General features: G+C 47.2%; 1 protein-coding gene across 3 annotated transcripts in view; it reads left to right on the top strand.

The window, feature by feature from the left end:
• LOC309518961 (multidrug resistance-associated protein 1-like) overlaps positions 1-25619 on the top strand; it is an 84070-nt gene that overhangs the window by 31176 nt on the left and 27275 nt on the right. The window contains exons 6-23 of one of the 3 annotated variants that reach the window (XM_082199612.1): positions 1705-1766; positions 3454-3585; positions 4895-5122; positions 6729-6906; positions 8115-8276; positions 9330-9422; positions 10108-10311; positions 12788-12934; positions 14106-14193; positions 14857-14929; positions 15285-15411; positions 16058-16234; positions 16595-16762; positions 17269-17446; positions 19243-19260; positions 19359-19382; positions 22896-22980; positions 24792-24930. In XM_082199612.1, coding sequence (XP_082055738.1) covers positions 1705-1766; positions 3454-3585; positions 4895-5122; positions 6729-6906; positions 8115-8276; positions 9330-9422; positions 10108-10311; positions 12788-12934; positions 14106-14193; positions 14857-14929; positions 15285-15411; positions 16058-16234; positions 16595-16762; positions 17269-17446; positions 19243-19260; positions 19359-19382; positions 22896-22980; positions 24792-24930 — 2283 coding nt within the window. The remainder of the gene's footprint in view (positions 1-1704; positions 1767-3453; positions 3586-4894; positions 5123-6728; positions 6907-8114; positions 8277-9329; positions 9423-10107; positions 10312-12787; positions 12935-14105; positions 14194-14856; positions 14930-15284; positions 15412-16057; positions 16235-16594; positions 16763-17268; positions 17447-19242; positions 19261-19358; positions 19383-22895; positions 22981-24791; positions 24931-25619) is intronic. The other 2 variants (XM_082199610.1, XM_082199611.1) reach the window with 2 other exon arrangements.

The raw sequence follows: 25619 nt of genomic DNA, 5'->3' as shown, positions 1-25619 counted from the left end.
TAGAAATATTATCTTATGGAAATGGACTAAATAATAAAAATCAAAAGTTTTAAGGGAAAAAATTAGAAAAACCTAAAATTGAACAAAGCCTTAACGGGATGCCAGCGGCAAACCTCGTTTCACTGAACTATTCAGTTTCCTCAGAAAGAAATAGGAAAATCATAAACCTTAAACGACCTTTGCTTCACCTAAGTCGAGCTAGGATTATAATACTTCAGAATTTTTGGGAGTTCTACCCCCTTTCTTTGAATTTTGGTCATTTAAGGTTTGTGATTTTTCTATTTCCTTCTGAGGAAACTGAATAGTTCAGTGAAACTAGGTTTGTAGCCGGCATCCAGTTAAGGCTTTGTTCAGTTTTAGGTTTTTCTAACTTTTTCCTTAAACTTTTTGATTTTTATTATTTAGTCCATTTCCATAAGATAATATTTCTAGTCGATTACTTCTAGTTTCAGGGATTTTCATGGTATTTCATTTGTTTGGGGCATATAAGTAGACAGCTTTTGCAGAACAGAAAGTATAAGCTTTCTCATTCCCGGGGAAAGGAACTCGAGCAGTGCCACCGTGGGCTTTTGTGCTCACCACTCCAGGAAGGGAGCGCCAACCAGGATTGGTGCGAAGGGCTCTCCTCCTTGGCAATGTGCTCTCTGTTGAAGTTGGCGGCTGCTTTTCAGCAATGCGGTTGGGCTGGGCGTTGAGCTAGAATGGAAGTGAGGGACTGAGCGATGTCTCACCGCCCGGGAGACTGCCCTTTCCGTAACCCTGACTTAATGTTGTATAATTGGCTGGGCCTTTAACCTGTTGGGAGGAACTGAGACGCCGAATATTTTCTAGTTTGGCTGCGGGTTTCTGACGCTGGGGAAGGGAAAGTTTTTCCTGATAGCTCTAATAAAACCGCTGACATCCTTGCCATATGTGCGCTAAGGTGCTTTTGGAGCCAAGCAGCACTGATTCCAGTTGACGAATATTTTTCGGTTTGTGGCAGGAGGATTTGAGTGAAGGGCAGTATAGCTCAGAGACAGAGCCAGCTCCATTGCATGTAGAAGATCTCAAGCTCGGCCTCTGGCCTCTCCAGCCAAAGGCCCCTGCCTGAAATCCTGCAGGAGTCTTACCTGCCGGCATAAATAATACTAGCATCATCCAGGATTTCGATTGGGGGCCTTTAGCTGGAGATGTCAGGGTCAGCCTTGGGACATGGTACAGGCAAAGGAGGTGCTCTGAGGCAGCTTCCTGTGTTCTCGAACATGTTGTTTAAAACTTAGAGTCTAATTGCAGAGGCAGGGAGTGTGGCCTTGCAGCTGAGAATTAGCTAGTGGCTCCAATTTGGGGGTTCAGCATGATAAAACCTCCCCTCCCCCCCAAAAAAATCTGGTACTTCTCCCTATCGCTGTTAGAGAGCTCCATTTGAAAATGTTTCTCATGTGTTATATACATACACATGCTGGGGTTTTGTGAGACGTGCCATCTACGTGCTTGGTTTTAATTTGGCACGCATTATTGAACTGAATTCATAATGTTAAATGGGAACCCTTAGTGTTTGTGTGCAAGTTAGCGTGTATAATACAACTAAAATTCGGCATGGAAATGAGAAACTAGGTGTGGCAAGGTTTGTTGGGATTAAGAAAAAGCACTTGGATGTTACATTCTGCAGAAAAGCAGAAATATTAAATCTGATTTGTAACAGGTTGAATATTTTTCACTCCTTAGAATCCCTGCCCGGAATCCAGCGCTTCTTTTCTGTCCAGGATCACATTCTGGTGGATCACTGGGTAAGAGGACAAATGGTTCACATTTGAGCTCCATCAACCTACTTTCCCTATGCCTGTTTAAGGTTTGCTCGAGGCTCTGTTATCCTTGGCAGTTTGACATATAAGTCATATTGGGTGCTGGCTCCTCCTTAGAAAGAAATGAGAAACAAAAACGGTTGTGTATCAAGAATTCCAAGTGAAATAAACCAATGACCATATGAATAACAGCATATTTGAGGGGTGAAGCATTGAAATTCTCAAAGACAGTGGGCTGGCCGCTTTCTTTCCTTCTTTCTCTTTCCTTCTCTCTCAGTTTTCCTTCCTTCCTTCCTCTTTTCTTACCTAAGGCAGGGATGGGGGTGTCATTGACCACTCCCATCAGCCTCAGCCACAATGGCCAATGATCCGGGATGATGGGAATTGTTGTCCAGCACCCATCTAGTGGAGCTTAGTGCTGCTGGTCTAAGGCGTTCACCTATGTTTGCATTTCATATGTTTCTGCTACAGAAATACTGATTATATATACTTGCAGTTCTCTGTAAGTGGTTTTGCCACTGGGCGATGCCCAAAGTAATATGCAATATTATTATTATTAAAAAGCAGCATGAAAACAAATACAGTGGTAACTCTAGTTACAGATAGGTAGCCGTGTTGGTCTGCCATAGTCAAAATAAAAAAATTCCTTCCAGTAGCACCTTAAAGACCAACTAAGTAAAGACCAACTAAGTGGTAACTCTAGTTGCTTTCACCTCCGGTAACGTATATGCGGCAAACAAAGAAGTGTTTTTCTGGGCTTTGCGCGCGCATGCACAGAGGTACAGAAGCAGCCCCTCTGGTTGCGAATTCCTTGGGATCCAACCGGAGCTCCGGAACGAATCCCGTGCGCAACCGGAGGTACCACTGTACTTAAAAAACAGCAGCAGCGTAAATAGAATAGAATAAATAAAAAGGTAAAAGGTAAAGGTACCCCTGCCCAAACGGGCCAGTCTTGACAGACTCTGGGTTTGTGCGCCCATCTCACTCAAGAGGCCGGGGGCCAGCGCTGTCCGGAGACACTTCCGGGTCACGTGGCCAGCGTGACAAAGCTGCATCTGGCGAGCCAGCGCAGCACACGGAACGCCGTTTACCTTCCCGCTGGTAAGCGGTACCTATTTATCTACTTGCACCCGGGGGTGCTTTCGAACTGCTAGGTTGGCAGGCGCTGGGACCGAGCAGCGGGAGCGCACCCCGCCGCGGGGATTCGAACCGCCGACCTTTCGATCGGCAAGCCCTAGGCGCTGAGGCTTTTACCCACAGCGCCACCCGCGTCCCTGAATAGAATAAATACAGTTGTGTAAAACAGCAGTAACCAGGTAAAAAGAGTTCAGCTGAATACAGTAAAGAAAGCTTTTTCTATTTTTGTAAAATAGACGCAAGCAGCAAAAAAGTTCCACCCTAAGGCCAAGCCGATCTCGTTTCAAGGATAGAAGGGACCCTGAGCCACAAGCTACCCATGACTGGAGAAGAATGGAGAGCTTTTGAGGGAGGCCATATTGTTCTAGAGAGAGGGATTATATCACACTATAAAACCATGGTGCCAATTGCTGTGCTATTCCGTAGAGGAGAAATTGCAGCTGTTTCTATAACTTTTGGCTTGCAGGGGGGAAGGCCTCGGTTTTCTGATTTTCTATGCACTCTTTGACTAACTGCTGCACATTTTCTAACGTAGGTTGATGATTCAAGGATATCGGCAGCCATTGGAAGCGAAAGACCTGTGGTCGTTAAACAAGGAGGACACATCTGAAGAAGTGGTGCCTGGTATGGTTCAGAACTGGGCGAAGGAGTATGCGAAGGCAAAAACGTAATTATTTTAAGTTTACCGTCAGTGTTAAACTACTAAGAATCCAAAGGTGGGGAGCCTGTGGCTGCCAGATGTTGCTAGAGTATCATTCCTTGTGCTGGCTAGGGCTTGTAGGGGGTAGTGCAAATCATTCTTGATATAACTCCACTGAGGTTTCACCTTTCATTTTCTCTGTAAACTTCCTTTCTACAACAAAGTCTGTAAAACAGAAAGCATGAGGGGGGGGAGGGGCTCCTCAACCGTTTCTGTCCTGGCTCTGCAAAAGACGAGAAACGCTGGGTGAGTCCAGGAGAGGGGAGAAGGCAAAAAAGTCAATGAGTAGCTGAATCGCAAACCCTGCCTTGCAGCTATTCAGAGCCTCAGACTCCGAAACAGAGTTGCACGCAGGCAGTTCCAAAATTAACGGATGGTTTATAGCAGGGGTCGGAAGAGTTTTTGTGGCTTGGGCCGGTACATGGTTCCGCAGACGCTGCGTTGGGCCGGAGCTTCCTGCAGCCAATGGGAAGCTGGCCAGCGTCGCGGAAGGCGGTCTCTGCTCTGCTCTGCACCGATTTAGTGTGGTGCATGGGAGCCGACTGAGCGGGCAGCAGGGGTCCCTGAGCGGGCGGCGGGGGTCCATGGACCGCTTAAACGACCCCCATGGGCCACGCATGGGCCTCCCTGACTTATTTCCAAGGAACGCAGGCCTGCTTCTCTGCCAAGGCATTTTCCGCCTCTTCTTTGACTTTCTTACAGATGCAAGACTTTGCATAACTTTGAAACCCATTTCCCTCTTATTTAAAGCAGCCAGATGCAAAAGAAGCGAGGGTGCACCTTTAACAGATTATTATTATTATTATTTATTGAATTTATATACCGCCCTATACCTGCGGCGTCTCAGAGAATATTTCAGCGAGCCTAGCCTGTCACGCAAGGTAAAGCTGCTGCAATTCTCTCTTCTATATGGCTACTAAACATGCAGGCAACTTGACTCCTTTTGCATGTGGCCACCGCCCTCGTCTCTCCCTCCACCCCTCACAAAAAGCAGCAGCTAATGGCCAGGTGGAGAACTGCACCTGACCTGCCACCTGTACCTGGGGTTAGAAACTTGCTCACCAGGTGATGTTGGCTTGCCAATTCCTGGCCAGCATTCAAGGGATGTTAGGAGCTGTAGTCCAGCAATATCTGGAGTGGGCGGTGGCGGCGATGAATTCTACACCATTTTTTTCACAGTTGTAATAAAGAAATATGAAAATACCATAAGTACACGTTGTGTGCAAATAAAGTATGCCAGTGAATACAGAATCTCTGGACGCTTCTGTTTCGATAGGCTCTCGACGCCAATGCTGTACTCGCCCAAGAAACCTACAAAATCCAGTGGCTCGAACGGGGATGTGACGGAAGAAGCTGAAGCTCTGATCATTAAACCTTCTCAAAGGGACAAGGAGCCGTCTCTTGCTAAGGTCTTATACAAGTCGTTTGGGCCATACTTCCTCATGAGTTTCCTCTTCAAGGCCTTCCATGACCTTATGATGTTTACAGGACCTGAACTCTTAAGGTAAGCAGAGCGCTGTCTTGCTCCCATCACTGTAGAGTGCATGGATAGTTGCTGCTGCTATCAAACTTTTCCATGGGTTGTTGTTGATTGCTTTTGATGCTCCTCTTCCCTTTATAAAGCAGAGAGTTGGTTTACTTGGGTCTCCCAGCCCAGGCACCTTCAAACCCGGCCCTCCAGATGTTTGGGGACTACAACTCCCATCATCCCTAGCTAACAGGACCAGCGGTCAGGGATGATGGGAGTGTAGTCCCGAAACATCTGGAGAGCCGAGTTTGGGGATGCCTGAGCTAGCCATTTCCCACTTTCCCACTCATCAGAACGAGAAGTAGGCGTCCCCAGATTTCATACAGTCTGGCACGCTTAGGAAAACTGCTGTCCAGGAGTTTACATGGTGTTTCTGTTCCTCCACTTACGACAGCGGTTTTCACAGCATTTGGAGGCACTCTTGGCAATCCCCTTGGAAGATTTTCAAGCATTCCTTGGTGAGAAGGTACAGAACATCTTCCCTGAAGATGGCATGTTAACCCTCTCCCGGCCTTCCCCTTCACTGCAGGGCAATGTGGCTGTGTTTGAGTAGGAACACTTTGTTCACATAAAACGGCAATTGTACTCTAGTACTTTTGCTCAGCGATCCATGTAAATGGGCTGTGCCTCATATGAAAGTCAAGCGGATTTGTTCATCTTGTTCAAAATGAACTTCTCTGGTGCATAATAGCACTCTAGGATCTTCAGCAGAGAGATGCCTTTTGCATTGCCTTCCGCCTTCTGCTTTTAGCCAGAGCTGTCTGGGATTGACCCTTATAAATGCAAAAATTTTGCTCTTCCATCAAACTCCGGTGCTTCTCTCTTAACATTCCACCCTGGAGTTTTAGATAGAGAACACGGGCAATGTGATTTTTAAGGAAATATTTGGGAAGGAGGTGCTGAAATCTCAGTGGCAAGCCCACACCGTACTTTGGAACGCACTTTGTTTTAACTGATTCTAATTTTTATACAATTGTAACCCCTGGAATCTTACTGTGGTGGAGGGAGGGGTAAGAAAGCCAAATAAACAAACCCACAAAAACCTCCCTTATGCATGACATGCTTGGAAGTCTGTCCGGTCTCATAAGTTATGTATTTCCCCCACTTTAAATCTCCCTGGGTGGGTTATTGCACAGCAAAGGCAGCACTCTGAAATAATCAAGGATCGCCAATGGCCTCTTTAGTGGTGGCTCTGCAGAACGCTTTCCCTAGGCTGCTTGCCTGGTCCATACCATTAAGTGTCAGTCAAGGATATTTTTTAAAAAAACAAAAAACTTTTAATTTGCCCATGTGTTCAAGTATATTTTTAGCAGCTATTTAATTGGATTTTAGGAGACCTTACAGCTGTAAAATTGTATTGTCGTCTGTTTCTTTCGTTAGCCACTTCAAAAATATTTGCATTTAAGAGCTGGTTGGAATTCCACACCCCCTCCTCTTTAATTGACCTGTTTTCAGTCTCGTTTCCCTGCAGGCCCACGCCATCTTTGCACCTGTAGGGAACTGGAGGTGGTGAACTTCCCTCGCTCACTGGCTAACCAGGGCTTTTCGCTGGCTTCCTTTCAAATGCCTGCTTCGTTTGCAGGTTGCTCATCAACTTTGTGAATGACAAGAACGCCCCCAATTGGCAAGGCTACCTGTACACAGCACTCCTCTTCGTCTCCACCGGCCTGCAGACTCTGGTCCTCCACCAGTACTTCCACATCTGCTTCGTGACGGGGATGAGGCTTAAAACAGCTGTGATCGGTGCAGTCTATCGGAAGGTAGAGACCTGCAGATGTATACCCTAACCCCACCTGACATCACTTTATCCACAGGAATTGGCACTCGCAGTGAACTAGACTAAATGTCTCTCTCAATAAGCTTTCATCCTAAACCTCCACGGTTGGCTTTAACTTTAGGCTGGGGTAGCATTGCTGCATTTGTCCCCAGCTGCATAGGGAGCTGTAACGATCCTCGCCCACATCTCGAGACGCTGCCCTGGCTGCAGCTGCTCACAAATGACTTCCACCCTAGAAGCGTAGCTTAGCAACGCTGCCCCTTATCCTTTGGGGAATGGCTTACTCCAGATGGCAAATGCAGCCGATGTGCTCTAATTACTCAACTGGAAGAAGGGCTGTGGCTTCTTTGCGTGAAGTTCCCTACCAGTTAGGGCTGAGAACGTTCCCTGTCTGGATCCCTGGAGAGCAGCTGCCAGTCATTAGTGTGGACAATACTGAGCTCAATGGATAGATAGTCCGGCTACATATTAAGCCAGCTTCCTATGCTCCCAGTGGCATTTTCATTCCTTTCTCCTTGGTGATGTTTGTTTTGAATGGGATCCAAATTCACCTTAGAGACACTGCCTGCTTCTATCAGAAACGATGACAGGACAGTCTTACACCAGTTCACGCCAGCTGTTCATTTCACCCAGTATTGCCTGTCCTGATTAGTAGTAGCTCCTCAGGGTCCATGGCTAAAAGAGATCTTTCCAGTCACCACCTCCCTGATTAGTCGAAGATGCCAGAGGTTGGTAGTGGGAGCTCCTCCTTTCAAAAGAATGTGCTCTACCACCAAACACCGTCTGCATACCATCTAGCAAGTTAATAAACTCAACTTGTTTGATGATATATGCCTATTTAGTTAACCTCTCACTATTTAATTGATGTTTCTGGCTTATAGGTATGACCTATCCAAAACCTTTGGAGGTTATTTTTTTAAGAGGGAAAGAAAAATTCTTTTGATTTCTAAAGCTCTAGGCATGACAGTTTTTCCATTTGAGAGCATTCTGTCCCAAACTTTAAGCCCATGCTTGGCTTCCCTTTAGTTCATGTGTTTATATATATGTGTGTGTGTGTTTATCCAGCACCTTCGCTGCCAAACCTCTGCATCTAAGGAAGTAGGATTTTGCCAATCAAAGTTCTTTATGCCCCAGCAAACCTTCCAGCCTCTGGACTTTTCATTTTGTCTTCCTCTCCTCTACCCTGCCAAGGCCTTGGTCATCACAAATTCAGCAAGGAAGACATCTACGGTTGGAGAAATTGTCAACCTGATGTCAGTGGATGCCCAGAGGTTCATGGACTTGGCTACCTACATCAACATGGTCTGGTCTGCACCTTTGCAAGTCATACTGGCTCTCTGTTTACTGTGGCAGGTAAAAGCACTGTGCGTCCATTGTTTCCTTTACTGTAGCTAAACAATGGTGCTTATTTTACTCAAGGGAAAGCCAGAATCCTGTCATTAAAGGATTAGGGCTTCAGAATCCAGGATGGGATAGCAGGGAAGGGAAAGAAGTGCAGGCAGCTCTCTGTCTTGGACTGGTAAGATGCAGAGGAATGGTGGACGGAACCAGCTGGGGAACCATCAAGGGAAGAAGGCTCAGAGCCCAGGGAGTGGCGGTGGGACAATGATGAGTAGTCACAGGGAGAAGACTGGGGGGAGGAGGTGTCAGAAGCTGAAGAGTTTTGTGAGCAGGGAGAATCTGTGGCAGAGAGAAGTCCAGAATCAGAGGCAGAAACTGAAGCAGGGGAGGAGGGAGGCAAGAAGCAGAGATGAGTCAGGCTTGACACAGAGTCATGGATGTCTCCCCATCCTCCTGTGTTAAGCTTCCCTCCCTGCTGGTCTCCCAGAACCAGAAGAGAGCTGAAATGGGCAGAGCAGTGGCAGGCCCATGCAGGCACAGTCTCTAATTGTTTGGGGAAAGCCCTGGGGAGGCAGGGACTTTCAGTCTTCGCAACTGATTCATGGGGTCGGACCTGCTGAGGATGAGCTGTTGTGCCCATTAGGCCTGACAACCAACCGTTAATAAAGAGCTAGCTCCAACTTTGAATGGTGTGATTTACTGCCAGCTCGCTCTTTGACACTCTCATGCTGTAACCCTCAACTAATGACTGGAATCTGAATATGCAAAGCTGCGAATCAGACTCCTGTCTCCTCTGACTGGCAGTGGCTCGTCAGTTTCTCCCACACTCTGTTACTTGAACCTCTTAACTAGAAATGGCAGGGGTTGAATCGGGGGGGGGGGGGCTCTGTGCTCTGTGCCTTCAAGGCAGGTGCTCTCCCACTCATCACTCTTCCCCAGTTTCCTCTGGCTAAAAGGCAGGAAAGTACCTGCTCATTCCTGCAACGGTTCACCTTCTAGGTTACTATTTGGACCGCGGGTTTTTTGTGCTTCTGTTATGCTGCATTCTAAACATGCTCTCTTTAGAATTTAGGTGCCTCGGTGTTGGCCGGTGTGGCTGTCATGCTGCTCCTGGTTCCAGTCAATGCTGTGATAGCAATGAAAACAAAGACCTATCAGGTAAGAGACTTCCTTTCTGCACAAGAACAATTGAGTCCATCTCTTAAGGCACGTGTTGAGACTTCCTGTCGATTGTGCCTCACGGAAGAATGTTGCAAATTACCATACCAGCCAGTAATAGCAAGATCAGTATCTTGTGGTCTGATGTGACGGTCAACCCTGCTTGTAAATCACTATGCACCTCTGGTGGGAAAGAACCTTCTCTAAGTGATCTTGCAAAAGATGGTTCTTTCTGCTTAGACCCCAGATAACTAAACACGTATGTTTAGTGTACTCAAGGGCTAATGACGCCTCTGGACTTGTTTTGCAAGGTTAGGCAAATCACATCGTTAACTAAGATGCTGCTACAAAACTAAGATGTTGCTAAAACATCTACATCTATCAGTGGTGTTTTCAGCCTTCCTGTCTTGTGAAGGAGCTACTCAAGCCAGTCTAATGCTTTCACCTGCAACCATTTCTTTGTTCCTTTCCTATTGATGGCTTGCTAGCACGTGTCAGTTGTAAGTTTTACAAAACACAGTTTCCATTTCTTAAAGCCGCCTCATTTTATAGCTCAGAGCTACAAAGAAACCCAACAACAACATTTTAAAATGACGGCTACTGTTCAAAAGTTTTATCGCAGGCCGACTTGGGAGAGAGAGAGAGCTGCCTCAACTTGCTTTTGTTTTGATTGGGTTCGTTTCAGGTTGCTCACATGAATTGCAAGGACAACCGGATTAAGCTGATGAATGAAATTCTCAATGGGATCAAAGTGCTAAAACTTTATGCCTGGGAATTAGCCTTCAAAGAGAAAGTCCTGGGGATCAGACAGGAAGAGCTGAAGGTGCTCAAAAAGTCCGCTTACCTCTCTGCAGTGGGGACGTTCACGTGGGTGTGTGCCCCGTTCCTGGTGAGTAAAGCAGTGCTTTCAAAAAGCTGCTGGTAGATGGTATTCTTACAGATTGCTGTTTTCTGTGCATAGAACTCTGCATGTCGCTTGCCACACATCTGGGCGCTCATTCAAAGAGGGAATGCTACAAGAATATTAACATACATTGTATTTTTGTCATGCTGTCGTCATTCAAGCTAGGAGATTCTTCTTGCCCAGTGTTTATTTCATTTTATGCAGCATGCAGTCCTGTGGCCTGGGGAATCCCTGCCCGCTGTGGGAAACTTCAGACACCTTTGCCCAATTGATGTCAGTAGGAACAAGAAAGGTTGCATGCTGGGGGAGAGGGCTGGGACATGGTTTGGGTCCAAAAGATCCAAAGTTCTCTTGGTCCCCCAGAACATCACCAAACCAGAGAGAGAGAGAGAGATTTAGACCAGCTTAGAAGCTGGCCCAAATCTTTCCCAGGGATTTCCCTTCCCCTTTTCCTGTTGTCAAAAAAAGAAAAGAAAAGGGGAAAGCAGAGCATACAAGGAGCACAAGTGCTGCCCTCTGACCTTACTTCCTCCCTGGTCCCTTCTTTTTGTAAATTGCTTTGAGGTTTTATTACAACCAAGCGGTATATAAGTCTTGTGAAATAAACAAGGGCCCAGCAAAGGCGTTGGATGGGTGTTCAGACCAGAACACCAGCTTTCCCAGCCCTGCCACCACCAGTCTTAGGATTGCAGCCATAGTACATTTTTATGCCGTCCTTCAGCTTAAACAAATCCTAGAGCAACTGCTACCAAAAAAGAAAGAAAGAATGTAAAATAACCCAATAGCAAGAAGAAAGCATTAATGGTGCTGGAGCAGCAAAAAACAAAACCAAAACACAGTTGGAGCAATAAAACCAACAGAATTTAATAAAGCTGCTCTTGCCTGAAAGGCTTGGGCAGTTTCAGAAGATCTTGCATTGAAAAGGAAGTGTTTTAGGTTTAGTGCCAGGCAAGCCTCCCTGGGGAGGACATTCCATGTGCCACCACCAAGAAAAAAATCCCCCTCCCTGGTCATCACCCACCTAACTTCTTGACAGCATCCGTCCTTGGGCAGGTGTTGGCAAAAAGACTTTATGGTCTTTTCCAGCCTTAATCTGTTGCTTAGAGCCGATTTGAGTCTGGGTGGCGCTGTGGGTTAAACCACAGAACCTAGGGCTTGCCAATCAGAAGGTCAGCAGTTTGAATCCCCGAGACAGGGTGAGCTCCCGTTGCTTGGTCCCTGCTCCTGCCAAACTATCAGTTCAAAAGTACGTCGAAGTGCAAGTAGATAAATAGGTACCACTCTGGCGGGAAGGTAAACGGCGTTTCCGTGCACTGCTCTGGTTCGCCAGAAGCGGCTTAGTCATGCTGACCCAGAAGCTGTACGCCGGCTCCCTCGGCCAATAAAGCGCGATGAGCGCTGCAACCCCAGAGTCGTCCGAGACTCGACCTAATGGTCAGGGGTCCCTTTACCTTTACTATCTTTCCAACTAGTCAGGGCAGCACAGGAACCTCCTATATAAAGCCATGTTCTGTAATGCTTATTTTTCACCAGCTGGATTGGGTTCTGATTGCATGAAGATGGTTTGCTGCGCTGGGCTCAAACAAAGGGCGCCACTTGCCTGGCCTGGAGTGTGGACCCCAGTCATGGTTCACTGTTTGCAATGTGAAACGCCTTTCTGCACGTTCTCTACACAACACTAATATTTGCACAGTCCTGAGGACAATGAGTGACCCAGCCACGCCCATGTGCAGGAAGCCTGTTAAGTCCACCGCGGGTGTTCTTAAGAACAGCAAAATAATCAAGAGCTGTTTTGAAAAGGAACCCTTTGATTTAAGTGCTTTGTTGCTGAAAGGTCCTCCTAAGATGTAGGCCCAAAGCACCTTCTCGAGAGCACCAAAGAGCCCATTGCAAGTCTCTCCATCCTATAGCTTTTCGAAAGACTTTATTCCAAATATTTATACCTGCTTATCCATCTGCATTGTCTACGCCATGGGGCTGTCATGCCCCAACTGAGGGCTTACCCACACTTTCTCTTGCCTATGCAAGGGGTCTGGCCTCAGGGACATATCTCCTCCCTGGGCTCAACATTTTTCTGAAGACACTGGTTTTTTGGTACCAAAGTGTCATCTCTCTCCACCTCCCCCAAAACCCCCACACATGTCTTTTTACTGAAAAAAATACAGCCTTCCCTAACATGGCGCCCTCCAAGATGCTTTGGACTACAACTCCAATAAGCCACGGGTCTGATGGGAGTTGTAGTCCAAAACATAGAGGATATCAAGTTGGACAAAGGCTGCAGTAAACAGGCAAAGTGGAATTGCTCTTTCTCCCTCCTTTTTATAAAGATGCAATTTGTGTGTGTGTGTGTGTGTGTGTGTGTGTGTAGGTGTAGATACACACACACACACACACACACACACACACACACACATGCACACAAAACCAGGCACAACATGTCATTGATTTCTCTTTTTTCCAGGTTGCTCTGTCAACATTTGCTGTTTTTGTGAAAACTGCCGACCAGAATGTCCTGGATGCTCAGAAGGCCTTTGTGTCGCTGGCGTTGTTTAACATCCTCCGGTTCCCCCTGAACATCCTTCCGATGGTCATCAGCAGCATCGTGCAAGTAAGGGTTTCTTTGCAAGCAGTTGCCTTTGGCCGGGGGCGGGCAGGGGGCAGGGGACTGCACCCAGCTGTACACAGTTAAGAGTCTCATGCATATTCTTTTGCTCCTGTCCTTGCTCACTACTGGAATGTGGCCCCGGGTAGACTGGCCACAAGGAGACACAACTCCTGGGCTGGAAAACAAGCGAAAGCACTCAGGGTGCAGAACAAGCCAGCGAGTGTTGTAGCCTTGCAGGGATTTCTAAAGGCCAAATAAGGAGGCTGGGGGGCCCCCCGTGTTGCTTCTGGGCAGCCCTTAATTGGGGCACGAAGGCAGCAGCTCCCTCCCATGGTTGACCCAGAGCAGCTGGGATTTGGTGGCCTCCTTCCTGGAGGTTGCACTTGGTTATCACAGTTATTGGTATTTGATAGATCGCACCATAGATTTGAATTGTACTGCTTGGCATCTGTCTGTCTCAGGAGACAATGGAGGAGTGCACCTTTGGGGGTGAAGTCATACTGTTGGAGAGTCGCAGCGCCTGCTGTGGCTGTAGAGACTGATACAGGAGGACTATATTTTGTTCCAGCTGGGGCAGATGAAGGCGTCTGCTGCAGATGCACCATGGTGTTTCTTCTCTCTGTGCTCTGCCCAGCGGTCATTCCTCCTCTGGTTGCTGCTGTGGATGCATGACCTGTCTGTCTCCAAGCGCTGGCGTCATCTGCAAGGGATTCCCCACAGGGCAGGGTTGATGTTGCCAGCCTTCATGTCCTGTTTGCTTTGGTGGGCCTGGAGCCTAGTGTATTGTACTATTGCTTTAGCATTAATGTATTGAGAGGCGGGGGTTGTACAATGCCTGGAGAATTTATTTTATAAGGCATCACGTAAGTGCCAATGAAAAACTTAATAATCTCATTGCCTCGTGCCGAAATGACGAATAAGATTGTTGCCAGGTGGGTCCTTTTGGGAAGAGCAGTTCCACAAAAGGAGGGGGGAAATTCCTACGGAATACACCTAATCCGCTTCTTAAAGCCACCTAAACTAGTGGCAGCAAGCACATCCTGTGCCATCAGATTCCATGTGTTTGTTTTGCATCGTCTGGCCAAAATTTTGTGAGAGCAAAATTGGCGGACGCCCGAAAATGAAATGCAAGAGGTATGCTTCATTTGAGCAACCTCTCGGCTTTGTTGCCTAGGCCAGTGTGTCTCTGAAGCGTCTCCGAGTCTTTCTGTCTCATGAGGAGTTGGATCCAGACAGCATCGTCAGAGGTTCCATCAAAGACTGTAAGTTCAAGGTTTATTAGGTGGATGGGGTGGAGTTTCCCAGTTCATTTGCCTCTGCCACTTCCCACCACCAGATTATCCAGTCAGCATTGCTCAGGCTTCAAGGTCAAGGTGGCTTCTTCTAAGGCAGGGGTGGCCAACTCCCAAGAGACAGCGGTCTACTCACAGAATTAAAAACCAGTAGTGATCTATCCCCGTTTTTCAGGTCAAAGTTGTTGAGCCCCATTTAAGAAGAATAGTGTTTAGCCTCTCTTGCCCGGCTCAGCTCTCTGATGCTGAATGGAGCTTGTGGCAATGTCTAGTTTGCATCCAGGTACAGATGGACCACAAAGTTCTCCAAGTCTTCCTTTCCCTGCCCTATTCAGAGTAGTACTTATAAGCCTTGGACCTGGGAGGTGAAGGTGCATATTCCCCCAACACAGCCAAGAAGCTCACTGGAAGACTCCTAGGAAAACAGGAACTTGCCTTCCATGGAGTCAGACTCAGTATTGTCCACCTGGCAGGTTGGAGCTCTCTGGAGCTTCAGGCAGGAGTCTCTCCAAGCCCTCCATGGAGATTCCAGGGATTAAATCTCCCTCAGTTGTTTTTGTATGCATGCCACCTATTTTCGGTTGTGTTGGTGTTTTGACCTGCATGAAAACAACCCCTTTCATTATTTGATAGCTGATGGAAACAGCATTATTGTGAAGAGCGCCACCTTCAGCTGGTCAAGAAGTGATCCTCCATCTTTGAACAAGTAAGAGTTGCGGCTTTCTTCCTTCTCCTCTCCCATGAAATAGTTTTAATCACACTAATGCCAGGACAGGGAGCCTGTGACTCTCCAGCTTCCGTTGGACTACAACTCCCATCATTTCCTGGCCACTGTGCGTGCTGACTAGGGCTGATGGGATGACAGGTCTGCAGTGGCACCCTCCCATTGGCCGCTCCCAGATACAGACTTTTTTCAGGGAGTGTCTTCCCTTTCAATTGCATTTCCAATGCCTTTTGCTCTATCCAAATTTATTCTCTATCACTGCCTCTCCATGTTGCATCTCAGTCCAGCAAAGCTGAAGTTGTGTTCTCTTCCCACCCTCCCCTGCCCCTCGTTCCAGCATCAGTCTTGCGATCCCAGAACACCGCTTGGTCGCCGTCGTTGGTCAGGTCGGTTGCGGCAAATCCTCGCTGTTGTCTGCTCTGCTGGGGGAAATGGAAAAGAGAGAAGGGCTCGTCTCTCTCAAGGTACGACAGCTGCCCTGCAAAACATACGAGATGTAAAATTATAAGAAGAGAATATGCCAGCCCTCAATGAAATCCGTAAAGGACATGTGCAGGCTGTTTGGTGGTACGGCCAAGAAATAGACTCTCTTTTTTTAAAGTTCAGCAGCACATATCTTTGAGACAGCTGGCGGCTGAGTACTGCTGCTCGCTCAGGGGGTCACCCTGGCTGGAATTAGGAAGGAATTTTCTCCTGGTTGACTAGTGACCCCACAGGTTTCCTGCTTCCCCTGTGAGCATGTGATACTGCCTGAGCTCTCTGGATGGTCATACTAATCTGTTCTGTATACAATATCCCTGCGTCCAGGGTAGGGCACCTTACTGGCTCCTGTCCGCTCCTTTCTGCGTGGGGTTGTCTGTTAGGGGCTTAATGTGTCAGGTGAATGTTGTGTTGTCCCAAAGAAGATTGGGGTAGTTTGGGATGAGCCGGCCATCTAACCGAATGAGCTAGCATTGTGAGATGTCAGAATTGACTTGGGAGAGTGATGGGGAACAGAGAACATCATGGAAAGACAGTTCCAGGGATTGATGCATCCTACAGGGTTGTTGTTTTTTAACACCTCTCAACATGGACCAGAATCTTGCACCACTCAACCTTTCTTCTCTACAGGGCTCCATCGCCTACGTCCCTCAGCAAGCTTGGATCCAAAACGCAACTCTGAAGGAAAACATTATATTTGGAAGAGAAGTGAAGGAGAACTATTACAAGCGTGTGATTGAGGCGTGTGCCCTTTTGCCGGATCTGGAGATCTTCCCATCAGGAGACCAGACCGAAATTGGAGAAAAGGTATTTAACGTGTTATAGTGGTCACGGGCTCCAAAATTTGTTTTCTCACATTTGCTCCTGGGGTGTGAGAACAGATCCTGAATATGTGTAGCACCTCAAGTATAACTCCCAGAGCTCACCTGTCCCGTTTTCTGCTCAAGCAAAGATGGATCTTTGTGCCTGCCTCTTAGGTGAGTGCTGCATGGACTGAGACCTGTGTGTGTGCGCGCATCTTTATTCCATTTCTTTCCTTCCCCCGGTGAAACTGCTGCTTTTTAAAAGAGTCCTTGTGGAAATGGAAATCAGGCCTTTCACAAAGCAGAAGCCCTTTCCGGTGGACAGTTGCAGGGTCTAATTTCCACCCCCCCTTCTTTTCCCCAGGGTGTAAACCTGTCTGGTGGCCAGAAGCAAAGGGTCAGCCTGGCCCGAGCCGTCTACTGTAACGCTGATGTCTACTTGCTGGACGACCCCTTGTCAGCTGTCGATGCTCATGTTGGGAAACACATCTTTGAGAAAGTCATTGGACCAAAGGGAATCCTCAAAAACAAAGTATGCTTGGAATGCAGGTAGCTTCGTTCTGTTCAGTGGGGGGAGATGCTTTGCAAAGTTCAGGAAAGCTGTTTGGAAATGTTTCCATGCCAGTCATAGAATCATAGAATTGTAGAGTTGGAAGGGACTGCAAGGATCTTCTAGTCCAACCTCCTGCAGTGAAGGAATCTTCTGCCCAACTTGGGGCTCGAACCCACAGCCCTGAGATTAAGAGTCTCATGCTCTCTACTGACTGAGCCACTCTGAACATATAGTTAGACCAGGCTTTCCCAAGCTGTTTTTGGACTACAATTCCCACCATCCCTGTCCACTGGTTCTTCTAGCTAGGGATGATGGGAGTTGTAGTCCAGCAAGAGCTGGAGACACAAGTTCGGGAAACCTTGAGTTAGACAATCTAAGCCATAAACGGAAGAACTGCCAGAGTGTAGCATGTTCAACAAATGTGCAAGTTTCCAGGTCCCCACCCTGGCTCTCTTAACTGCTTTTCCTTTTCTTTGGGCACCTAGACTCGAGTGTTGGTAACCCATGGCGTTGGTTATCTGCCCTTTATGGATACAATCATAGTAATGACGGAAGGAAAAATCTCCGAGATGGGATCCTACCAAGAGCTGCTAAAGCAAGACAGGGCCTTTGCAGAGTTCCTGCGCACGTACGCCAGTGCGGAACAGAATGTGGACAAGGAAGGTAAGGGTCTCTCTCTCCGTATGTCTGCATGGGGAGACCGTGGGAACTTACCCAGCATGCCTTGCTCCCTAGATGATGCTGATCAAAGAATGGTAGAATTGTAGGGTTGGGAGTGACCCTGGGGGCTTGCGATGCATGATGGGAATGATGATACGAAAAACAGCAACAGAGGAGGAGGAGGCTGTTGTTGTTGTTGACATGTTGCTTGCTTGCTACCCTAAGGTAAAACACATTTAAAGGCTCAATGGCAAATCTGCTCATAGGTTGGTGAAAACGTTAATCTTGGAGCAGATTAACTTTCAGACTGACGTGACCGCCTGGAGTAATTTGCCCTGGTTGGGAAGAGGACTTGTTCAGTTTCATAACTTCCTCCCATGTAATCGGCCCCCAACTCCTGTGTAGCGCAGCATTGTTTCTGCCTCAGCTTTGCCCGAAATAGGGTTTGTCGTGGCCGTCCTTCTGAGCGTTAAGCTCTGTGGGATGGTTTTGGGTCACAGGGTAAACCTCGTAACGTTCTAGATAAGTTTAGAACCCATTGTTATCTCCAGGCCTTCAGCTGTTTCTTAATAAAACAACCAGGATTCGCTTTTTTCTTCCATTTGGGGAGGGGGGCATAGCTCAGTGGTAGGGCATCTGCTTTGCATGTGCAGCTTTTCTCAATGTTGGGTCCCCAGCTGTCGTTGGGATTACAACTCCCATCATCCCTGACCACTGGCCCTGCTAGCTAGGGATGATGGGAGTTGCAGTCCAACAACCCAATGTTGAGAAACACTGATGTAGAAGGTTCCAGGTTCAATCCCAGCAACCCCAGGTTGGGCAGAGAGAGAGAGAGAGATTTCTATCTGAAATCCTGGAGAGCCACTACCGCTCAGTGTTGGAAATGCTAATCTAGATCAAGGGTGGGGAACCTCAAATCTGGGGACTGAATGCAGCCTCCAGGTTTCTCTGTCCAGCCCTCAAAACTCTCCTCAGGTCACACCTCTTCCTGGCACTGCTCCATACCAAACGTCTTTGCCCGGCTGGAATGTGTCCTTGAACTGTAGCAATGCCTCTTCCTTCTCCAGATGGAGAAGAGAGGTCTATGTGTGGGAGCATATGTAGAAGCTAGTTTACAACTTGGTGACCAGATTACGTTTGTAGGTTTGCAAGAAGTTTTGTGAGGTAAATTATTTGAATTATTGCAAAAGTGGTTAAAGAGGTGGATTGTGAGTTAAGATAATTAAAGACAATAGGAATTTAATAAAATGCAGAAGAAATGATAAAAATGGTGGATCATCAGAGGTGCTGATGGAAGTCCAAAAAGAATGTATAAGATGTGAAGTTCTGTGGAATGTATAATAATTGGTATGTTGAAATTAATAAAAAATATATATATAAAGAAGCTAGTTTACAACTGCAAAATCTGCATGAATTGCTCTGCCCCCTATTGCCCCTGGCCCAGCCCTCCGCTGGCATGTGGTCCTCGGATGATTGCCCAGTGGTTGATGTGGCCCTCAGGCAGAAAATGGTTCCCCACCACTGAGTTAGGTGGGTGGACCAGTGGCCCGGCTCGATGTGCCGCGCCATGTTTCTGCAGTGATTTTGGTGCGGTATTCTTTTGAAAAGCAAAGCTTAGCCCTCGTTCATTTCAGCTTGTGCAGCAGAGCTACCTGCTGCATTGGTACACTTCCATAACAAATACTTGCCATCCAAAAGCTATAATTTGGTTTCCCAATCTCTCTCTCTCTCTCTCTCTCTCTCTCTCTCTCTCTCTCTCTCTCTTTCTTCTTTCTGCTCACTGTTGCAAAACCACACAGCCTCAGGGAGAGGAGAAGGTTTGTCTCTCTTTACCATAACAGAACAGTTTTCTCTTGAATTCACTTTGCGTTCGTTTTTCTTTTTGCTAATTTCTCCTTCTGACATGAATCTGCAGGTACCAGGTCAGATGAGGACGAAGGTTTGTGGTACTGGAAAGGTTTCCGTGCATGTTGTTAGAAGCTGTAGTTCTAAAAAACCCCGCTTTGTCTGAGATGAAAGCAAGCATGGTTTGGCAAATCCAATATGTGTGAATGATGAAGTGGTTCTTTTTTGGAACTGGCTATTCTTCCTTTGCCAACTCCTATTACCTAATTCTGTATTGTTGTTGTTGTCAAGTTTCAACCACTTAGGGTCACTTAAGAATTTGGGCGCGCCCTCTGAGACTTCTGACTTCTTTGCGTTTGGAAATCGGCACTCCCAGGTCATATCACAGTTTGCTTTTGGAAAGTCCTCTCAGCCCAAACCACGGCTTGCCACGTGACATGGGGATGTTGCTGTTTGAGAAACTCAATCCCAAGTCTCCTTGGGAACATGGAGCAGCGCTGTGTGCTCCTTTGGATCCCAGCCATTTTCTCTTAGCTGTGAATTCTGCAAGGGACTAGGATGCTATTAACAGAAACCTTGCACGCTTGGAAGAATGGCTCCCCTGCTTGCTTGCTTAGTAGAAGTAGGCCGTGAGTTTGCTTCTTGCTGGTCTGACATCTACTGAACTGGCCGTTTGTGAAGCTAATTTTTTTATTTAAAAAAAAATTGGCAAAAAAGATGCATGAAAATGACAGGATGACCTCAGCAGTTTTAAGTTGTTTCCTATCCCCACAGGGTTTGGGACTGTGTTGATGAGGTTTATAAGAGAGAAATCTCTGCACTCTGAACCTCCGTCCCCCCCAAAAAAAAATCCCACATGGGAGATTCCTGGCAGTGTGAATGGTTCAAATCTGACTTAAGTGGGCTCTGTAATTAGACCTCGGACTCTTAATCACGAAAGGTTCAGTTTTAGATCTCACATTCATGGAACAGTTAGAGGCTTCGTCTTGTGAGTCAGTGTCTAACCACTCAGATGAAATGTAGTCAGTTGACAAGTTTAAGTTTTATAGAATATTTATAGAGGCTTGCTTTTTAAGACGTACTTCCTTCACATTCAACTCTGGAAGGCTCTTGTTTGCAGTGCGACTGGATCTGACTTAGGCAGCGTTCATCCTCCTTTCCTGAAATTCTCTTGTTTAATTTTTCCACTAACTCCATTGCCATCTTGATTCTTGAGGCGTTAGAGAGACCTGGAGTTTGAGATGAAACCAGTGTCTGTTTTGTAGGATCCGAGTTTTTATAGAGGTGGGGGAAATGGTCGTTAGGAATTCCTAAGCAGAACCCCTACTTTTTGTGTTTGTTTGCTTGTTGAGAAAACTACCCCAGATTCTGTCACTTGCATTCCTTCGCAGGGATGGTACTCAGCTGTACAGAAGTCTAAATGGGTGTTCATTGATTAGGCTGAGATTGGCATCTATTTTGGGGAACCCGTGGCCCTTCAAATGTTGTTTGGGCTCAAACTCCCATCAGCCCCATACAGTGTGGCGAATAATGGCCAGGTAAGATGGGAGTGCCTGGAGGATAGCCATTATCTTTTGCAGGTGCAGTCTTAAATAACAGGCATTTATATGTGTAGAGGTTGTTGCACAAGTGTCTGCTGGGTTGGGGCATGATACCACCATTTATACCCTCATGGACTCTACAGCACAGTTATTTGTATGTATGCAAAGGTTCTAGGGGTCTTAAAGGACCACAAGGTTAACACAAATCACCTGTGTGATGCAGCAGCAAAAAATAGTGGTTCGATTCTGGGCTGCATCAACAGAAGTCCAGCGTCCAGATCAAGGGAAGTCATAGTACTGTTCTATTCTGCGTTGGTCAGACCCCACCTGGAGCACTGTGTCCAGTCTGGGCGCCACAGTTTTATGAAGGATGTTGACATGCTGGAACGTATGCAGAGGAGGGGAAACAAAACGATCAAGGGTCTAGAAACCAAGCCTTGTGAGGAACAGTTGAGGGCATTGGGTATGTTTAGCCTGGAGAAGAAGAGACTGGAAGGAGATATGAGCGCCATCTTCAGATATCTAAAGGGTTGTGGTGTAGTGGTTGAGAGCGGTAGTCACGTAATCTGGGAAACCGGGTTCGAGTCTCCGCTCCTCCACATGCAGCTGCTGGGTGACCTTGGGCCAGTCACACTTCTGTGAAGTCTCTCAGCCCCACTCACCTCACAGAGTGTTTGTTGTGGGGGAGGAAGGGAAAGGAGAATGTTAGCCGCTTTGAGACTCCTGAAGGGGAGTGAAAGGCGGGATATCAAATCCAAACTCTTCTTCTTCTTCTTCTTCTTGTTGCATGGAAGATGGAGCAAGCTTGTTTTCTGCTGCTCTGGGGAGTAGGACTTGATACGGTGGATTACAAGAAAGGAGATTCCAACTAAACGCTTTCTGACAGTAAGAGACAATGGAATGGACTCCCTCGGGAGGCTGTGGACTCTCCTTCTTTGGAGGTTTTTAAGCAGAGGTTTGATGGTCATCTGTGTTGGATACTTTAGCTGAGATTCCTGCGTTGCAGCGGGTTAAAGCAGTGGGGTCCCTTCCAACTCTTCAGTTCCATGAGTTGCGTGAAACACCTCTGTAAACAGTATTTTTCAGCAAGAACACCAAGATGTGAGTTGTAAGCTGGAGTCATGCCACCAAAATGCACATTTGCCATTAACCACTCAGGCGGTGGTTCTGAGGGTCCTGCTTTCCCATGTGAAGGTTTTCTTTCGTCTGCATGAACATTCCTTCGAATCCCAAACTTGGCGTTAGAAGAATTTACGCACAGAGAGACACACCATGCCTGACAAGGCTATGCGAAGAATCTGGGGAGAGCTTAGGAGAGGAGAAGGCGCTGTGCGTTGAAATGCATAGGAGCTGTGCAGGAACGCTGCAGAATGCAGCCCCAACTGCTCCACATCCCTTTCCTGTACTTTCGTTCCTCTCCTGAAATCAATAGGGCCTGAAGAAGCACTGTAATAATCCTCTTCCTTGGGGCTGAGATCTTGGACTTCTGTCCCCATCTCCCGGCCCCCACCTCAAGTTTTTAAAATAAGGTTGTTAAAGTTATCAGAGATGGAGGGGGGTGGGCCGCTGGCAGTTTCTCAAACTGCCTAAGATCAGAAATGAGCACTCAAGGAAGGGATAAGCCTCCCCCCAATTGGCTTTAATAATGTTTGAAAAGCGTCTGCTGTGCCCAGCATGCTTTTAAGGAGAAACAGTGCATTTGGCATTCCTCTCTGTCAGCTTTCTGTACTTGAATTAAAACACTTTGTAGACTGGGTGGTCTCGTGGATTTCCTCGCTCACTTCTAATGAAAACAGACATTTTCTTGATGAATAAAAATGCTAGCCGTGAGATCTAACCTGGGCTTTGGTTGGCTATGGAGCAAAAGTTCTCTGTTCCATGCATCTCGTATCAGGGGCAGGTAGTTGATGGACCTACGTGTGACGCTTAAACCAAACGCATGTGTTTAGTTTAGATGCTAATCCTGGTCGGGGGCAGCAGGTTTCATTTGGGGGTAGCCTTCTGGCACTGGGAACTCGGAATTTGCTCTCACCCTTTTCGTGCTGTTATTCATCTCGCTTCTACAGATGCAAACAGCCCAACCACAAAGGAAGGGAAGCACATGGAAAATGGGGTTCTTGTGAATGAAGCCTCGGGAAAAGAAGTCATGAGGTATGGAAGCTTCTTGGATCTGCATTGAAGTTGCTTTGACATGGTCTTCCTGGTGGCTTTGTGGGGAAAGAAACCTCTGCTGAAAAAAGCACCCTTCCCAGGCCACTACTGTCATCAAAAGAAGCCCTCTTGGCTGTGATGTGACCTACAAGTATCCATCTCAAGACCACCTTGAAGATAAGCTTTCTCTGTGATTGCACCCACTTTGTGGAATGGCCTCTCTCACCCACCTCACCCGAATATTTAGCAGGCGCCAACAGTACTGGTGTTTTGTCAGCTGGTAAAAACACATCCGTTCACTCAAGGTTCCAGAACGGCACAAAGAGGTTAAAGTCGTAGCTCAGTGTTCCTCAGACACGGGTCTCCAGCTGTTTTTTGGACTACAAATCCCAGCATCCTTGACCACTGGTCCTGCTAACTGGGGGTGATGGGAGCTGTAGTCCAAAAACAGCTGGAGACCGAAGTCTGGGGAACACTGTTTTAAATGAATAATATGCCCTGATAATGTTTCTGATCTGAAACAGGAATGGCCCAACATCTGTCTTCTTGGGAGCTGCTCTGACAGTGACCGGAGGACCAGAAGTGTGTGGCATCTGCAGACTGACACCTCATGAGCCCTTAAGTCTCCTTGCTAAAGTTGTCATTGCCTGGCAGAAAGAGGCTTTGTGTCAATGGAGCATTTGCTCTCAGGCTCACATGTGGCACTGCAATTCCTTATAACTTGAAAACAACTTGGAGGTTTTATTCCTTACTAGTGGAATGGTGGGCAAAATGTTTTAAAATCAGTGGGGCTATGGTTATCAGAAGGCCAGATGAAATTGCCAGGGTGGCCAGTTGAACACCTTCAGTCTAAAACTGAAAACGCTAAACTAGCAGGTCAAGGTTCCTTAATCCCTCTGTAATCCTCCACTCTGAGCAACGCTACTAAGGTTTCTCTGCATGGCAGGTGGGGAAGATTAGTGCTCTGTTCTTACTTTCTGTTGCAAAGTCTGCCATTTCTCCTCCCTACCCCAGGGAGAATTATTTCTTTACCGGCTTAAGTAGCGATATGGCATGCATTTTGCATAGCCTGAACAGAGGAGTACACTTGAGAAAGTAGAGTTGTCTTCCCTATGTAAGTTTTCACTTTGTGGTCTAAATTTGGGAAACTGATGGCCAGATGTTCACCCGCCTCCAAATGACATGCATGATGTGTGTTAGAACCACACTCATGGTTTAGGCCTAAGAAGAAACACAGGGTCTTCAAGACCTCGGTTAAGCTCTGGAGAAACTTTGTGAAAGGCTTCAAATATGCTCGGACCCAGAGAAGGCTTTTGTTCCTTGCAGGACACTGGAGAGGTGAAAGTGGCTGTTTCTAAAAGTTCAAATTCTTGACTCCCAGATTTTTCAGGGAGTGCTGTGGATTTTCCCAGCCTTGACGTTGATTTTATTAAAAATATTTATATAATTCGTTTCAGCCCTCAAAGGGGACCCCAAGACCATAAACAGGCATCTTAATACAATGAAACAAATGAAACCACCATCAGTTTACTACGGTTAATTGTCCAGAAATATATCAGCACAGTACACCCAAATCTTAAACACTGGTGTGGTTGTAGTTGTTTTAAAAAGTCATAGCATTGTAGAGTTGGAAGGGACTGTGAGAGTCATCTAGTCCAACCCCCTGCAATGCAGGAATATTTTGCCCAATGTGGAGCTCAAACCTGCAACCCTGAGATTAAGGGTCTCATGCTCACGGGCAGCATCTTCAGCTTGTGCATAAAAGTAACTGGCGTGCCTTGATTTCTAAGCCGTCACGCATTTTCTAACAGGCAGCTCAGTAACTCTTCCATGCACAGCGGGGAAACTGGGAAGTCCTTGAAACAGAACAGCACAGCTGAGCTTCAGAAGACGCCGGAAGAAAAAGGTGCCTGGAAATTAACAGAAGCGGACACTGCCAAGACTGGGAAGGTGAGAGGTGAACTGATTATTTCCTTCATTTGTGAAAATCTATTGGTTTCCAGCAACTTACGATGCCAGCTTGCCACCACGCCACACCTTGCCTGCGTATTGTCTACACCAAGAGTAGCTAGCATGGTGCTGCTCCCTCCAGCCACCCAGTTCCCTTCAGCCCAAGCCAGCATGGCCAATGGTGGCCCAGAATAATGTGCATTGGATGACACCAAACTGGCTGCCCTTGGCCTACACTGCTCTGCAGGGGTCAGCAAGGTTTACCTTTCCTGGGCCGGTTCACTCCTGCAGAGATTGCTCCGTGGGCTGGATTTCCGGCATGTGCACAGACATGATTTCCGGTGTCGGCACATGCACAGACGCAATTTCCGGCACCACAGAAGCGGGTCCTCGCTCCGCGCTGCGCCGGTTTAGCACAGCATGTGGGGATTCACCGAGCAGGCAGCTTGGTTCGGGGCTGGTTCATGGGCTATTTAAATGACCCTCGTGGGCCGCTTTTGGCACAAGGGCCACAGGTTGCCAACCCCTGCTCTTGAGGGTTTCAGCCAGGGATTGAGCCTGGGACACTCGTAATGCAGAGCATGTTTTCTGCCATTGCGTGTCCAGCTCTTCCCCCAAAGGGAACAGCAACCTTTCAGTCAAGCAAGTTGGTTCACTCACACAAACAAACTGATGATGAGTGTAACTTC

The sequence above is a fragment of the Podarcis vaucheri genome (genome assembly GCF_965113315.1).
Source record: "Podarcis vaucheri genome assembly, chromosome: 14".
In the NCBI taxonomy this organism is placed as follows: domain Eukaryota; kingdom Metazoa; phylum Chordata; class Lepidosauria; order Squamata; family Lacertidae; genus Podarcis; species Podarcis vaucheri.
The sequence above is the reverse complement of the archived record's forward strand: the minus strand, read 5'-3'. Positions and strand labels throughout refer to the sequence as shown.